At 41.7% G+C, this 17,360-nt stretch overlaps 1 protein-coding gene across 4 annotated transcripts in view; it reads right to left on the bottom strand.

Moving 5' to 3' along the window:
* The window catches only part of Ap1ar (adaptor related protein complex 1 associated regulatory protein), a 30,544-nt gene extending 13,814 nt beyond the window's left edge, over positions 1–16,730 (bottom strand). For 2 of the 4 annotated variants that reach the window (XM_075981361.1, XM_075981362.1), the window contains exons 1-3: positions 16,509–16,730; positions 4,096–4,144; positions 3,036–3,062 (exon numbers count right to left, since the gene is read on the bottom strand). In XM_075981361.1, the coding sequence (XP_075837476.1) occupies positions 3,036–3,062; positions 4,096–4,144; positions 16,509–16,585 (153 nt within the window). In that variant the 5' untranslated portion in view covers positions 16,586–16,730. The remainder of the gene's footprint in view (positions 1–3,035; positions 3,063–4,095; positions 4,145–16,508) is intronic. The other 2 variants (XM_075981363.1, XM_075981364.1) reach the window with 2 other exon arrangements.
* Between the last annotated feature and the right edge of the window lie 630 nt (positions 16,731–17,360).

Below are 17,360 nucleotides of genomic sequence, written 5' to 3'. Positions count from 1 at the left end.
TTTTCATTTAATCAAAAATATTTTTACTTACCTACTTCTGCCACAGTAAGCAAATTCATTATTAAAAGGATTTAAAACAAACAAAAAAACCTTTACTATTTTTCAAAGGCAAAACTCAATTATAGAATAACCATCTGTTGGATAATTCTTAAATTTTTCTAATATTTGTTATGTAGGAAATGAACTCACAGTTAGGAAGTGTCAGACAACACACTCACTATGTCTTCAACATTTGTGGCGGTCTGCTATTCGGATCTTAAAATTTTAAAATTTACATACCTATTAAAAAGTTTTTTTTTGTAACCCTGCCCTGGAAGTCAGTACTCTTGTTCTCCACCTGTGGGTCATGACCCCTTTGTGTGTGGGGATCACATATCATTCCTAACAGTAGCAAAATTACAGTTATGAAGTAAGCAAACTAATGTTACGGCTGGGGCCACTCCATGAGGAACTGTATCAAGGGCTGCAGTGTTAGGAGGGTTGAGAACCACTGCCGTAGACTTTCTGGCCACTTGAGAGCATGCAGACGAGCAAATGACTGGGAGCCGGCCAAGGATGGGAAGTACAATGGCTGTCACTCTGCCTTCGTTACAGGTCTCACGCAGAAGGGGAACTTCTGTCATGCTGCCTACATTTTGTGCTTTGTGGCTTCACTATTTAAAATAAATAAATTAAAAAAAAATAATAATAAAAGAATTATACTAAAATAAAAAAAAACTTGACTATAATAAATAATGTTTCTAAAAAACCTAGGGCTTTAGGGCTGACTGCCCATGGCCTTATGAAACAAAATTAAAATTGTAAAAAAAAGCAATAAATAAGGTACGACAATGGAGTAAAACCCACTAAACTATGCTTCTATAAACTACAAGTAGTCAGCCTCTCAGGCAAAAGCCTCAAAAGTTGTTTTATGATTAACTAAGCTAAAAATTTAAAAAATGTAATGGCCATGGGGCTTAAAAGCTAAAAAATGGCATAATAAATAACAATGTTCTAATTTAAAAATAAAATAAAATAATCCCTAGCACTGAGAGATTTTGGCTTAAAATACAACCCTCCCCCCCATTATGGTGTACAGCTGCTCCCTGATGTTCCTAGCACAAGGTGTGACGGATCTCGCACAGAGACTATGTGGGCAGAAAAGTTTCAGTAAGGCGTGTTGACAGTGAGTTCAAAGTTCGAGCTAGCACCTATGCTAAGGAAAGTATTTTCAATAGAAACACATGGAATAAGCCTATAAATTTATCATGTGATGAAATGCTAAGAACACAGGTTTCAGGAGTCTATCTTAGTTCCCCTAGGAGGATTTGCTGCCAGCATTCATGGGGATTCTGAAACACTTAAACCACCACATACATGAGTTGGGGCTGGGAAAATGATTACTATGTCCAGTGTTGCTCTTGCAGAGGGATCTGAATTTAGTTCCCAGCACCCAAACCGTGTGATTTATAGCCGCCTGTGATTCCAGCTGCAGAGGACCTGATCTACTGCCTTCTTTTGCTCTCTGAAAGTACCTGCACACATGGCATATGCTCAGAAGAATATACACGTACATGAATAAAAATAAATAATAAATCTAAAAAGAAGAAAAAAATGGGCTGGCTCAGTTTCTTTTACAAAATAATGAATTAAATTCTCAAAGGTCCACAGTCATGTGGGAAGTAGCATCACAAAACAGGATGGTAAGTAGCCAGGACCAGGTGTGGCAGGAGAAGGGCTGGTCAGCAGAGTGAGAGCTAGCAAAAAGCCCCTAGCAGACTCCTAAAGAGCACCTCAGGGAAAGGCACCGGCTCTTCTGAGAAGCAGGATGCTGCTGAGATGGGCTGTGAAGCTGAAAGAAGCCTTATTTGTGGAGGAGCAGGAGGAGACGGAGGAACCGCTGAGAATGGAAGGGAAGAGACTTCATGGAAGTCGGGTGCTGCTTCTCTAGAAAAACGAAGGCTGGTTCCCTAAACTGTCTACTAGATGATGTTGTATGTGCCTGCTTTTGGAAGATCTTTTTTCTTTTGTTTGTTTTTCTAGACAGGGTTTCTCTGTGTAGCCTTGGTTGACCTGGAACTCACTGTGTAGACCAGGCTGGCCTTGAACCCATAGATCTACCTGCTTCTGCCTCTCAAATGCTGGGATTAAAGGTGTGTGCCAGTCCTGCCTGGCTGGGGCAGTCTTTCTATCAAATTACTTTGCGAAATGTTGAAATGGACAAATTTAAACTACTCTAATAACTTAAAATTACATTTTATTACTTATGTATGTATATTCGTGCTCAACTCCACACGTGAGTCATGGCAGGCATGTGGAGGTCAGCGGACAACTTGCAGGAGTCAGCTCCCCTCTTCTGCCAGGTAGGTCCTGGCGGCTGAACTCACGCCTGGTGGCAAGGGCCTTTACCCGCTGAGTTATCTCCGTGGTCCCGTGATGTAAACACTCAGAGGAAAGTAGACACATTTTCCTTTCAGAGGACCCTAGGAAGGGGAGTCCTCTGCACACATTCACACGGCTAACGCTGGACCTCAGCACACAGACTCAAGCTCTCCTAACTGTGCCTCTGCATATTCAGTATATAGCACAGCTCACTGACTCGAAATTGTATTTTTTTAAAAAGATTTTGGCATTTCTATTCTTAATTTCATCTTAAATTTGACTGAGCTTTTAATAAAATGATACAGAAAATCAATATTAATAACAATTGATGGGAGGTAAAGGTCAAAGTGAGGAATTTTATAATCATACATATATTCTACCCTCAAAAAGCCACAGAAAACAGGGATTCTAGATTGAAGTATTCTACTTATGTAAAGGAAAGGAATTAGAAATATCTTCTTTTTGAAGTTTCTTGGATTCTATAAAAGGCAAAAAAACCCTCTTGTGTCCAGCATCATATTCACAATACAGTAGAAAATTCTGAATTATTACTAAAATAAATTAATCAAAGAAGAAAAAGATGCAGAAGGGATGAGAAAGAAGTATAAAGCAAGACAATAAAGGTATAACTAAAGCACCAATCAGGAAGAACAGACTGTAAGTTATATACTTACCTCATCGCTCTCTACTAGGTTCTCAAACTGAAAGGATAAAAAGACAACCATCAGGAGGGATGTTTGTCGAGTGTACACATCTCACAAGAAACCGACACGACTCTTAACCTTCAAAATAACACATCTTTATATGAGTGTCTTTTATAATCAGCATATTTGGTATATTCTAGTCCACAAAATGGCCAACACAAGCAAGCATATATAATTCTTTTTCTGTGCATCAGAATTCACAATACTAAGCCAGGCCTGGTGGTACAGATCTCAGTTACTCTGAAGGCAGAGGCAGGAAGACCAGCCTTGGTGACGGCGTGGGTTTAAGTCCAGCCTGTGAGAGTCAGTGAGACCCCATCTCACAATAAAAAGTGAACTAAGAGGGATGCGGACGTGGCTCAGAGTGCTAACCAAGTACTCCTGGGACCTGCCTCCTAAACAAGGGACAATACTGAAATAAACACTGGACACGTGATGTAAATTTTATAGTCCATACTAGAAGTGGTGCTGCACCATTCCCCATCTTTCTTTGTTAGTATTTATTTAACTTTATTTAATGTTCATTTGATATGAAGGTGCCAGATTCTCTGGAACTGGAGTTATAGACAGCTGTGCACTGCCATGTGGGTGCTGGGAGTTGAACCCAGGTCCTCTGGAAGAGTAGCTAGTGCTCGAAACCACTGAGCCACGTCTCCAGCCCTCATTCCCCTTATCTTAAAGACTCAGGTTTAGTTCCTAGCACCTACCCGGTGGCTCACAAAAGTCAGTTAACTTGCCTTTAATTCCAGCACTTGGGAGGCAGAGTCAGGAGGAGCTCAGAGAGTTCAAGGCCAGTCTGGTTTACAAAGCCAGTTCAAGGCCAGCCAGAGCTACTAGTAAAGCCTTGTTTCAAAAAGTCTGTAACTCACTAGGAATCTGCTGCCCTCTTCTGGTCTCTGTCAGCACTGCATACATATGGTGCCCTCACGTGCAGGCAAAATCTTATACACATAAAACACATCAAAGAAAAGAAGAAGAAAAAAAAGAACTGTGGACATTTTTGGATTCCACTAAATGCTCAAGGACTCACCTCTATGGTCAAATGCTCTCCTCTTGGGCATGTTCTAAAGTACTTTGATCTGGGAAGAAAAACATAAAAATGATAAAAATCACAACGAACTCTTAAAATAGATTTAATATTATGGCATAAAGTATTCATAAAGCAAACAACAAGAAATATAGAACACCTTGTATTTCTAAAAACCAAATTTATCCAAGACTATATAGTTTAGGGGTTTTTTTTCTTTTGTTTTTTTGAGACAGGGTTTCTCTGTATAACAGCCCTGCTTGTCCTAAAACTCACGTTGTAGACCAGGCTGGCCTCGAACTCACTGAGATGGGCCTGCCTCTGTCTCCCGACTACTGGGATTAAAGGCATTCGCACCAGATGTTTAGATGTTTAAATTTAGTTAACCAATCTTTTTATTGGCACTAATGCATACTAAGACTGTAATAATTTATACAATTATCACAAAGTAAAGAATACAATGACATTTAAAATTTATTTTCCTTTACTGTTATCAAGTAAAATATCTTGTTAATAATGGAGGTGAATATAACCAAATCACATTATGCGTTTGTCATGTCATTATGCATTGACATATTATGTATGAATATTTCAGTGAATTTCATTATTATGTATAATTAATATGTCAAAAACTAGAAAGTCCTTTAAAAATACACAAATGATCATACTAAATAATATACAATGAGTATGCCCTTTATATTTTAGATATGCAAAATATCACAACTCTGGAAGGGTAATATCTGGCAACGTGTCAAGCCGAATGATGGTCTACAGCTGGGGGCGCCCCTGCCTGCAATCCCATTGCTTAAAAGGCTGAGACAGGAGAGCTGCTGTGAGTCTGAATCCAGCTCAGGCTACATAGCCAGGTCTTAGTCTTAAGACAAAACAAGACAAAGAGAGCCTTCTAGATAATAGTCATATATTCACAGAAAGCTTTTGTTTTTTTCTTATGCCTTCACAAATGAAACAAGAAAGAACATTTCAATAATGCCTCCTTAGAGCACAGGTAATGCCAGTCCACCGCAGGGCCCTTCGGTGGGGACTCCATCAAAAGCATGAAGGACCCAGGACTCAAGTCTTCCACACTATGAACTGCTAGGTTTAACAAATTTGGAATACAAAAAGCTATCTTGACTTATTTTCTACCTCACAGATCTGTTCCAGAGTGAAGGGTGAGTCTTTTGTCAATCACCCAAGATCCTAACGCATCCACTGTTGTGGTTAGTTCCTTATTCACCTTTACCATGGCTGCCACACCCATCAACAGCCACTGCTCTGCCTCACTAGAATGCGCAAGTCCATAACTGTTCAATTCCTCACACAATTTTCAGAAGCCTTCAGCGCTGTAAGAACTTCCCTAGGGGATCTCAGAGATGAGTTGCTGCTGTAAGAGGCAGCACAGAGAATGACAAGAACCACGAAGACAGACAGGCAGAATGTGCTAACAGAGGTGGACTATGGGAGAGGGCGGAAATCAAGATGGAGCTGTCGGAGATGAGGAAGGTTGGAAACGGAACAAGTGTGCAGCCTGCAGAGCAACGACCACAAGAAGGCAAGCGTCCGGGTGCTAACACGGCGAGGAGCGCAGACTTCAAGAATACAGAACGTGTCCAGAACGGTTCCCGCTTGTTTCTTAGGAACTTCCTTTCCTCCACACTCCTACAGCGGCAGTTACCCCAGAGGGAACCCCACTGTCCGGTACGGTAAATGCTATGAAGCACTGGAAATGCAACCGTCTGAATTTGGGGGGCTATGAAATATCAAACCAAACTGGATGTTAAAGACACAACAAAAGCAACTGAAATATCTACTTCAGTCACTAAGTTCCTCAGCGTATTTGCAAGGTCAGATGTGAAAAACGCCCAGAACGTCATCAATTCATCTCATCTCTGTGTTTAATCTATCAGTTCTGCAGCTGAAAACATCCGCACACAGGTTCCAGGACTAAGAGCACAGCTGTGAGTCTAGCTGTGTTCACTTTAGATGTGATGCATCCACATTAGTGCTTTCACGTAACACATGGCTGCGTTTTCATAAAAAAGATTCTCACCAAGGGGTACACTCACCCATTGCTGGTGGGAATGCAAACTTGTGCAACCACTCTGGAAAGCAGTGTTTCGGTTTCTCAGGAAATTCGGAATCAACCTACCCCTGGATCCAGCAATACCACTCTTGGGAATATACCCAAGAGAGGCCTTATCATACAACAAAAGTATATGCTCAACTATGTTCATGGCAGCATTGTTTGTAATAGCCAGAACCTGGAAACAACCTAGATGCCCTTCAACGGAAGAATGGATGAAGAAAGTATGGAATATATACATATTAGAGTATTACTCAGCAGTAAAAAACAAGGACTTCTTGAATTTTGCATACAAAATGGATGGAAATAGAAAACACTATCCTGAGTGAGGTAAGCCAGACCCAAAAAGAGGAACATGGGATGTACTCACTCATATTTGGTTTCTAGCCGTAAATAAAGGACATTGAGCTTATAATGCATGTTCCTAGAGAAGCTAAATAAGAAGGTGAACCCAAAGACAAACACATAGGCATCCTCATGAATATTAACCTTCGTCAGGCGATGAAAGGAGACAGAGACAGAGGAGCACGGGACAGAAATCTCAAGGTCCAAATCAGGAGCAGAAGGAGACGGAGCACGAGCAAGGAACTCAGGACCGCGAGGGGTGCACCCACACACTGAGACAATGGGGATGTTCTATCGGGAACTCACCAAGGCCATCTGGCCTGGGTCTGAAAAAGCATGGGATAAATCTGGACTAGCTGAACATAGAGGACAATGAGGAATACTGAGAACTCAAGAACAATTGCAGTAGGTTCTTGATCCTACTGCACGTGCTGGCTTTGGGGGAGCCTGGGCATTTTGGATGCTCACCTTAGGAGACCTGGATAGAGGTGAGCGGTCCTTGGGCTTCCCACAGGTCAGAGAACCCTAAGTGCTCTTCGAGCAGATGAGGGAGGGTGACTTGATCGGGGGAGGGGGAGGGAAATGGGAGGCGGTTGTGGGGAGGAGGCAGAAATCTTTAATAAATAAATTAATTTTAAAAAAGAAAAAAAAAAGATTCTCACCAAACATTGGTAACAAATAGCTGATAACATTCAAAACAGGTCAAGTAATTAAATCATACTATCTATGAATAAGGGATAAACAGCCATCCTACTTTCTAAAACTCTATTGTTAGCACATTTAAATGGGTCAGATTGTACAAAAGTTTCTGGATTTACTTAAAAAAAAAAAGAGCAATCCAGAATGGAAAATCTGATTTTCTTCTATCATGCTTATACGAGAAAACAAGAAGATAAAAACTTTTCTCTTTTCACATTTGTACAACGTGACTAAAGACACTGAATGCTTTGGGAAGAAGAGCTAGTGTTTCTTTGGTACAGATTTCAAACACTAGGGTTAAGAGAAGAAAATATACACTTAAAAAAGTAGGTAAGGGGGGGCTCAGCGGTTAAGAGCATTGTGTGCTCTTCCAAAGGACCTGAGTTCGATTCCCAGCAACCACATGGTGGCTCACAGCCATCTGTAATGAGGTCTGGTGTCCTTGTCTAGCCTGCAGGCATATATGCAAACAGAATATTGTATCCATAATAAATAAATAAATATTAAAAAAGTAGGTAAGGGCCAAGCTACTCAGCTCCAAATTATTTCACTTATGATAATAAAATAAGGTCACTAGGTAACTCCCAAGTTCAGAGATTCTTGGAGTTAACAAGCAAGATGGCACCAACAAATGAGGAAGTCTGCTGTGGAATAATCCTTTTGTACACTGTGAAGATGTGTCACTGTGATTAGTTTAATAAACAAGCTGACTGGCCAATAGTGGAACAGAATAAGGTTAGGTGGGAAAGTAAAACTGAGAATGTTGGGAAGGAGAAGGGCAGAGTCAGGAGTCACCAGCCAGCCAGAAGGAATTGGATACACAAGGCAGGATAGAGAGGTAAAAGCCTCAAGCCTCAGGGCAGCATTCAGATGAATAGAAATATGTTAAGTTGTAAGAGCTAGTTAGTAACAAGCCTGAACTATTGGCTGAACATTTGTAATTAATATAAGTCTCAGTGTGTTTATTTGAGAACTATGGCAGGACAGGAAAACTCCGCCTACAGAGTCCCCCAGGTCCTGTTTGTAGCAAAAATCAACAGAAAAATGGGTTACTAGGTCACTGCTGCCACCTTGGATAGTTGAGCTAGGAAAAAGAGAAAAAGAAGGGGCACAAGAAGGAAGAGTCTCTGGATTGGACAACATACATAAAATAACAGATTTTGTTTAGTTCCACTAACTATTTCAGGTTGGAAGCAGCCATTCTCCCAACGTGACAAGAGGCAGTCACCTTGCTATGAAGACGGCTGTGTCACCTACCAGTGCTCTATTCTCTTTCTCTCTGTCTATTTTTATGTCTACACTTCTGGTTTTGTATTTGCTTTTTCGAGACAGGATTTCTCTGCATAGCCCTGGCTGTCCTGTAACTAGCTCTATAGATCAGGCTGTCCTTGAACTCAGAGATCTACCGTTCCCCCCCACCCCCCAGTGCTGCCACTACTGCCCGGCTACTGTTATAATTTGAAATTTCCTATTACTCATTCCTAGTTTCTTATATTTATTTCCATTGCTATCACTAAGAGAATTTCTGTACATTCTATTTGTTACAGGCACAAAGGGCTATAATAAAGTTCTTGTACAAACACTTGGCATTCCACATTAATGGGCTAGAAAAAAGTACCTTCTTAGTACTAAGGAAGTGGAGCAATGGAAATCTCTTATTAGTAAAAGTATACACTGTCATAAACTTGAAAAACTTTAACATAGTTTAATACTGATGAAGATGTGCATAAGCTATGAACCTGTCGTTTCATTCCTGGGACTCTCTTGTGATGTCATTAGAATGCTAACTAATGGTAACAGCAAAAAACAAAAGGAAAAGACTACAACCACCCTCGAAATAACAGAAATGCCCATCAATTTATCAATGGATAAACTGTGGTATTATAAAATATAATTTAATGCTGCAAAGAAAGAGAGATGAGTGGGTGATCAGGTATGAAAATAGAGTTTCAGACAAGCATTGTTCAAAGTCACTGGGAGCAAAGACAAACATAACAAATTTACTGTATCTGAGGTAATTACAGAGGAGCAAGAACACAATTCTTTCCTTAAATCTAGCTAGGCAAGTCAGCATAAGCTTGCTTCAAGTGCCAGGAACCACAGAGTCTGAGGGCACTGAGTGGAGATGATGCAGAGTGAACGCATGAATAATACATGTGACCAACTTGAAGCTGGGGAGAAACCAAGGATCGCTTGGGTTAGGGTGGTGCCAGTGAGAGAAGCAGGCAAATACTTAGCGGATAAAAACATCCCGGGGAAGGATGGGACAGTGAGAATGATGGGAAGTGAGGTCAGAATCCTAATGGGGTACCATGTGCAAGAGACAAAAGGCAAGAATGGGGACAGCGAAAATGTGAACAGGGCAAGTTAGAGATGCAAGACTTCAGCAGGGAAAGGATAAGAAACAGGGAGGTGAGAAGCCAGCAGAGTCCTCTGGGAATACAGCAGGGCCACAGAGCTGAGCGGAGAAGACAATGATTAAGGTCACATCTCATGTACATTTAACTTTTATCAAGTCAAGCATCTGCGCAGGAGAAAAGGGAGGTAAGAAATAGCAGGCAAAACTTGACCATGGCTGTAATAAGATGCACACTTAGCACCAGGGCGATCTAAACAGCAATTAAAGAAAACAGAAGTGTATTTCCCATCTCAGCCTGGAGCTCTGCAAAGTTGAGCGTCACCATGCTTGACTAGTAGACAGTCCTTATGTCCCTGAAGAGTCTCAACATGAGACAGATTCCTGCGTTCATTCTACCACTAAAAACGTGAATGTGGGCTCAACATGAAAAGAGCAGCAGAGAAGCAAAACAGACTGTGGTTGAAACATTAATAACAGGAATTCAGAATAGCCTGGGAGTAAAAAAATGTATTGCCTTGTTATCAAGATACAAAGATAAATTTAAATCTTGTTGAAAACAGGCTGAAAATGAAGTTTTTAATGCTTTTCTGTTATGTTGCATAGTGGGTTAAAAAACAATAAAACTCAAAAGTACACATTGGTATTCTTCTTTTTCAACTCATTTTATATCCTACCTGGTGAAATACAGTAAGACGATCCTTCGTATTTTGGTTGAAGATTATAAATAAATGATGAGCAACAAACGTAAGTGGTTCCAAAGTCTACTAAAAATTAAAAGCCTCCCAAGATACCTCCCCACTCCCAACAAAAGACTGGGCAGGATATGAATCATATGCCTGGCAAACGCTATTATGAAGATGATGATGGGCACTGCTCTCCAGCTGACATCAAATATTTCAGCGGAGGTTTAACCACTCAAATCTGAAGGGGTAAGATTGACAGATGTCTCAAGGAGGGATGATGCCAACGTGAGTATGCCATGCCTATTCTCTGCCTCACTGCCTGAGCTGATGGCCTGGCTGTCTTCTGCCTATGTGCTAGGACTCAAACTGGCTTTCCTGGTCAGTAGCTTGTATACCGTAGACATTGACAGTTTGCACTGGAGCCAATCCCTCATAACGAATGTCACTGTGTATCTACGTTGCAGCTACTGGTAGACATATGGCTATGTATCTGTGGAGGCCTTACAGAACTGGTAATCATAAAGGAAAAAGAGTTACTATTAACAGTGCCTTCTGAGTGATGAAATTTAGAATGGATATTCAGAAAATTATTTTTATGCCTTGGAAGAGCAGTGGAGTTAGGTTTTCCCTCTGTGCATGGCAAAGACAGAAAACATAGACTAAAAACAAACAAAACAGCCACTGCTTCTTGAGAAGAGCATGCTCAAGAGGACACTAGTAACAGAAGGAAGCTCAGGCCTCCAGCTTCCATGCTGTGTGCACACCTGAGCTCACCCATCCCCTGCTTGTGGAAAGTAAGATATGTGACTTCTTTTCATGGGTGACACAGAATCTTCTCTTCTTCCTTCTCTAAGTTACTGAATGACAGGCAAAGCAACGTGTTAATATTTAGGACATGAAAATAAATAATAATTAACCTTAAAGTCAAACAGGGAAGACACAAATTTAAATTACAAACAAGGCTGTGTTTTAATCACCCTGAAGAGGAATCAGCCCATACCAAATAGGGGAAGGGTGGTTCAGAATATCAGAGATCAAAAGCCAGGGATGTGAAAACAGTGACATAGTAAAGAAACTATATTCCCAGAGTCACAATTATTTACATCTACTATGGGCTAGGAACTTAACTAGGACTCAGGTATTCAACAGGAAGCCAAGATCAGCGTGGACACGACTGCAAAGCGTGTATTCAAAAGGCTAAGTAGGTAAGAGGAGCTCAGAAGAGCAGACCGTTCAGCAGGGCTGTGAGCTCTTATTGCCAAAGGATTGGTGATGCTTCAAGAAAACTCTGGAAGATAATTCTTGAATAGACAGTGAAAAGATGAGTAAGCAAGTGTTATCTAAGTGAAAAGGGAAGAAACAGATTCAAGGAAGAATGTAACACAGAGACAAGAAAAGAAAAAACAGGCAAGAAATACATAGTGTAGGTTTTGCAGATTTTAGCCTTTATCCTAGAAGTGGGGTAAGCACTAAAATGAGGAATCTGCAGGCCAATCTGATGCAGTCAGTTCCTCAGGAGAGATTCCCTCTTCTAAAATATGTTTAGGTTTGTGTCATCTTGACAACAACGAACACACACAACGAGCCAGCACAGATGCAGAGGCTGCAGACACAGGAAGAAAGGGGTATTATGAGCCTCAGGTTCACAGCCAAGGTGGCTGTAGAGCAGTTTTCTAAGAATGTAGGAAACAATAAAGTAAAAAATAATTCGGGTTTAAAAACCAGAAGGAAGAAAGGGCTGAGAAGGAAAGGCGGACTGCAAGTTGTACTGACAGCCACTGGGAGTGAGCAGGTAGTGCCTCAGAACACAGACGGAGCAGATGGAACAACAGGATACAGGGAGTGGATAAACGCATGTGGTTCACAGTACTACCCAAAAGTACACTGGGAAAAAATATATCCAGGAAGAACAAAGATCAGAGCAAAGTCCTGAAATCTCTAAGCGGCAACACAGAACAGGCCACGTTTTTTGTATCAATTTAAATCCACTACTGTGAAAGGTAACTTGTGAAATCTCAGAAGCATCTTTAATCTGTAAGTTTCTCAAAGCCCATAAATATGCACACCAATAAAACAAATCACTTACTATTGACAACACAGATTCCCCTATCTTAGCAACACACAGTATGGCAAAACATCACACGTAAAGGCAAAGGGTGAGAGAGAACACTGCTCCTTAGCATCAGGGATAACACAATCCGGCTGGAGCACAGGATGCTAAAAGAGTGGCCAATTGGAGAATTGAGGAGAGTAAGGCTGGCAAGATAGGATCAATACTATTTTCAAATGAAGGATAACATTTTATCAAAAAGTTAAAATATGAAGATTTGTAAATATGTTGTTTTGAAACAAGAATATCTTCATTTCTTTAATTTTTAAAAATGCTTTTTTTTCAGATCTATTTGTATTGATGTGTTTTAGCTGAGAACAAAATTAAGTTACAGATGCTGAAGCACAGGAATGCATATGATAAAATGGATATATGATGGATATGTGATGGATATGTGGTGGATATGTGATGGATATATGATGGATATATGAAATGAACATGAATTCCACATAAGTGATCAGGCTGCTGCAGGAGAAAAACAAGATCCAGAAATTTAGCTATAGGAAATAGCAGCAGAAGTCATTAAACAAGGAAACACCACGATGCAGTGTAGAAAGCCCAACTACTATGAGATTCAGATAGTACTAGGAGAACAATTTGGAAGCCACTAATTGGATGAAAAGAAAGCCAACACTTAGAAAGACAAAACAGAGTCCAAGTGTGTATAAAGGGAAACTAAAACAGAATCTTAGGCAAGAGCATCCTTATAGTAGTCTACAAAGGTACACGAAATGGTAGGGGCTGAAGTAAGAGGAAAGGCTAAATTTCCTTGGGATAAGCAGTGTACATGTAAAGGTAATTAAATGAAGGAAAGACACCAGAAACCCCATTATCTGACAGCTAGAAAGAGTAAGACTAGCCAAGAAAGAGACAGAAAAGGAGATGGCAGGACGCTGCAGAGATCAAGTAAACAGCTTCAAGAAGCTTATCACACGAGACAGGGTCAAGTTGTTGAGCTACTCATAAATTCTTCACCAAGAGCATCCAGGATTCTTCAGACACAGAGGGTAAGAAATGTTATCTACAAAATAAAAAGCTATAAGCTATTACCAGATAAGGGCTCTGGTTGCAGAGGGACTTTGACTGCAATTCCAGCTCTGTTATCTCAGGCCAGTTAAACTCTCTAAGCTTTGGTTTTCAGCCTATAATACAAGTGCAAGCTCAATAACATTAATCTAAAAGTTCAAAATTCAAAATACTCCAAACTCTAAAACCTTTTGTGAGCCAACCTGAGGCCACAACGTGGAAATTCCACACCTGACTTCACATGACAGGAAGACGGTCAAATGCAGGAGAGTTTGAGGCCAGCCTGGGTAACATTAAGACAAACATTACATAAACATTACACTGTTTAAAGCAAACAGTGTAAAACCAGACAGACTAAAAATATTACAAAATCACTTTCAGGTATATAAAGTGTGTATGAAATACAACTTGAGTCCATGTCTAAGAGTGTTGTATATAGGAATATTCCAAAATCCTATTGAAAAATTTAAGAAATTGGTCTCAAGCATCTTGGCTAGCTAGTGTACAAAATTTTCAACAGACAGGAGTGTGCAAAAGAATAAACGAGATAACGTGTAGTATTTCGAATTCTGCCTGGCACACAGCAAACAGCTAAACATTGCAGGCACCAAGTCATTTTCACTGGGAAAGGATAAGCAAATCACTGAAAACCATTGTCTGGAAGCAAGTCTGCTGCTAGAACCCAAAGGGCTGACACCCATTAAATAGAGCACACCGAACATGATCAGTTTTGCATAAGTCATACATCTTAACCGGACCAAGTGTGGGCAATTTTACTGCGACCTAAAGTCTGGAATTAAAACAGAACACAACAAAACACAACTAGGTTTCCAAGAACCTATCTAAGAGAAAGTGCCATGGACGGCTGGGGATGTGGCTCAGCTGGAGAGAGCTGTCTTAAACCATGTGACACCCAGGATTCAAGCCCCAGCACTGCATGAACCAGGCGAGGTTGCACACCTCTAATGCCAGAATTTGGGAGTTGTAGACAGAACAATTAGAAGTTCAAGGGACATGCTAAAAGTTAACACACACTTCTAATATTGTCCAGAGAAACAGAATTGGCGAGCATATAGAGTTCTTCAAAATGTGCTCATCAGCTAACCCTCAAAATGAAGAAGGTTAACCCCTCAGGATATCAACATTCTGTTTTTTGGCAGGTAAGGTCTCCAACTTGCTTTAGCACTTACACTGATATTTTGACTGGTCAGCAGTTATTCTAGCATATAAAATCCTAGAGCGCACTCGAGTACAGCTGGTAATTATAGTGTTGAGACTGCATAGTGTAGAGTTAGTGATCTCGTTTTGAGAGACTCCAGGGAAATCTGCAAGGCTAAGAAATCAGGCCTCGAATGACAAAACACCCCTGTGGAGTTCAGCCTAAATGAGCCTAGGAAAGGCTAGGATGTCCTATATTTTTCTAGTCATGATAAGTACAGTGACATAAAATCAAGGTAAACTTTTGTGATTACCCATTTTTTTTTTCACCTCTAGAAGTAACTACTAACTGGTCAAATGCATGCCTAACAAAGCAACTAAACTGAAAGACTGTTTAATCTTACTGTGTTTAAGTAACTACATGCTTCCAGGATGCTGCTAAGAATTGTTAAGACTAATATTAAGCAGTGCGTTTACCAGAAGATTCAAGTAAGGAAACTGTTGAAACCTGTGTTTGCAGATGAAAAGAAACAGGATTGGTACTGGTCAGATGGTCTTAGATCAAGTATCCACGCCATATAGGGCTTACTCAGTGTCTACCCAGGGCAAAGTGCAGACTCACGATCAAGTATTATGACGTATGTACAGACAACGCACACTTGACTCCCTCAGTTCCTCCTGTGACTCCTGTCCTATGCTGCCAAGCCTGTGTTCAACCAGTAGAACCCACAATTTTAATGAATAGCATATATAAAATGTCGTTTTTATAAAAAACAGGAATCCAAGTAATGTTAAATATAAAAATATTTTATCTATCACAGAATATAAAAGACTCCTTCCCTAAGTTGGAACATTACAACTTCCAAGGTAATAACCTAAAGCCAAAGATGGTACATGTCCAATTCTGTCATGAGTCTATTTGCATAGCTTAGTGAAAGGGTTTATCCACATAAAATTTACAGCAATATGATTTTGGATGACAATATTAAACAGCTGTCACTCCCCTGTGACCATAATACTATAGAAATAAGGGAAATCAAAATTCCAAACTAAGCAGAAATCTTCTAAGTCCATTCACTCCGATTCTAAGGATGCATAGTGTAAAGCCTTAGTTATTCTGTATCCCAGGGGATACGCTGCCCGATTAGTGAATCACATTTTAAAACGTCTCCATGACTCAAAGATTCTAAATTACAAATCCCTTGGTTACAGTATGCATGCTGGAAGGTACAAAGCTATTGGCTGAAAATCTGGCAGTATGCTTAAGAAAGTACAAAATAGTGCCTGGCTTAGATTTTTTAATTCTAGGCTAAAGTTCCTGGGAAATACTTAGTAACAATAAAGTCAACATCAACGCTATGTGCTATGTGCCTCGTTTTTCTTCCCAGTACTCTAGGAAATAAAAAGTATAAGAAGGAGATAATCATAAAATTTTGCTATTGGATGGCGTGGATAGAAAAATCATAAGCATATTCCACTTCGCACAAGAGAAGTGATGTTTGGCGATACTTGGATTACCAAGAACGCGAGTAGCAATCACAGTGTGCTATCCTTTCCAAATTTCTAAGTATTAATATGAAAAGAATTACATAGTGCCGCACCAATCACTTAAATGTCCAATGTGCGCTGTGATCCGGCAGCTCTAGACCTAACAGAGTTAGTTCATCAGAGCCTGGAGAAAGTGACTTCTACTTAAAATTCACCTGAGGCATTAACCTCGGGGCCGGGTTTTCACCTGCTCTGTTAAGGCCCAAAAGAAACTCAAAGACGTGGAAGGACGATTTGACGTGAAACAAATTCAAAGTAGGGTGTGTCCAGGAGTCAATGCCGGGTGCACACCGGGGACGCTGCCTCCCGAGGCGGATCCTCGGGGACAGAGAGCTTGGACGGGGGCGGCAGGGACCATCACCGCCGACCTTCGGCCGGGCCTCCCGGGCCTGCGCTGCCGCTTACCCTCCGCCGGCTCGCTGCAGCCGCCCCGTTTCCCGGCGGAGCAGCCCGAAGCACTGCGTCCAGCAGCAGTTCCCCATCGCATGCCGCCCGGCGCCGCCGCTCCTCCTCCAGCCGCGAGCCCAGGCGGAGCAGCTGCATCCGCGCCGGCCGGAGCGCGGCAATCGGCGACCCAGGGGACAAAGGCCACCGCTAGGCACGCGGGTACCGGGCTACCGCGGCGCGAGGGACGAGCGCAGGGCCGTGGGGTCCCGGGTCGCCAGCCGTCCGCATGGCCCGCTCGCCATCCGCCGCCCGCGCCGGTCACCGCCCCGGCAGCCCCGGGAGGCCCGTGCCGCCACGCCCCCTGCCGCTCCCGTGCTCCCATTGGACACGCTTCCTGCGGCCCCGCTTCCGGCGGCCGGCGCGTGCGTCATTTCCTCCCGCTTCCGCTTTGGCGTCTCAGCCTCACAGGAGGCGCTGTTCTTGGCTGTCTTTTACTGGGTTGAACTCTGATCCTAGGCGATTTTTCTCTTCTCTCTGTGGCGTTTCTGGCTTTTCGTCGCTGTCGAGCGGGGAGGATCTCGCGGGGAGCCTGGAGCTTTAAACTTTGTAGCTAAGACATGCGAGTCTCCCGCCTGCAGCAGCGGGTCGGAAGTCACCCAGCAAGTGGCTTCCAGTACTGCAACCATAGCTGGAGGTAGATGCTAAGGACTCGTTGCCATTACTTAGAGTACACAAAAGGGATTTTTTTTTTTTATTCTTCAAATAGTCTCTTTTGCGGGACAGTTTCTATACTGCAAGCATTGTGGAGAGACCTTAATGGTGCACTACTAGCAAGGTTTTCTTTTAAAAATGAAAAGTTCCAGGCTGGGG

The sequence above is a fragment of the Microtus pennsylvanicus genome, chromosome 7 (genome assembly GCF_037038515.1).
Source record: "Microtus pennsylvanicus isolate mMicPen1 chromosome 7, mMicPen1.hap1, whole genome shotgun sequence".
Classification (NCBI taxonomy): domain Eukaryota; kingdom Metazoa; phylum Chordata; class Mammalia; order Rodentia; family Cricetidae; genus Microtus; species Microtus pennsylvanicus.
This window is presented reverse-complemented; position numbering and strand designations above follow the sequence as displayed.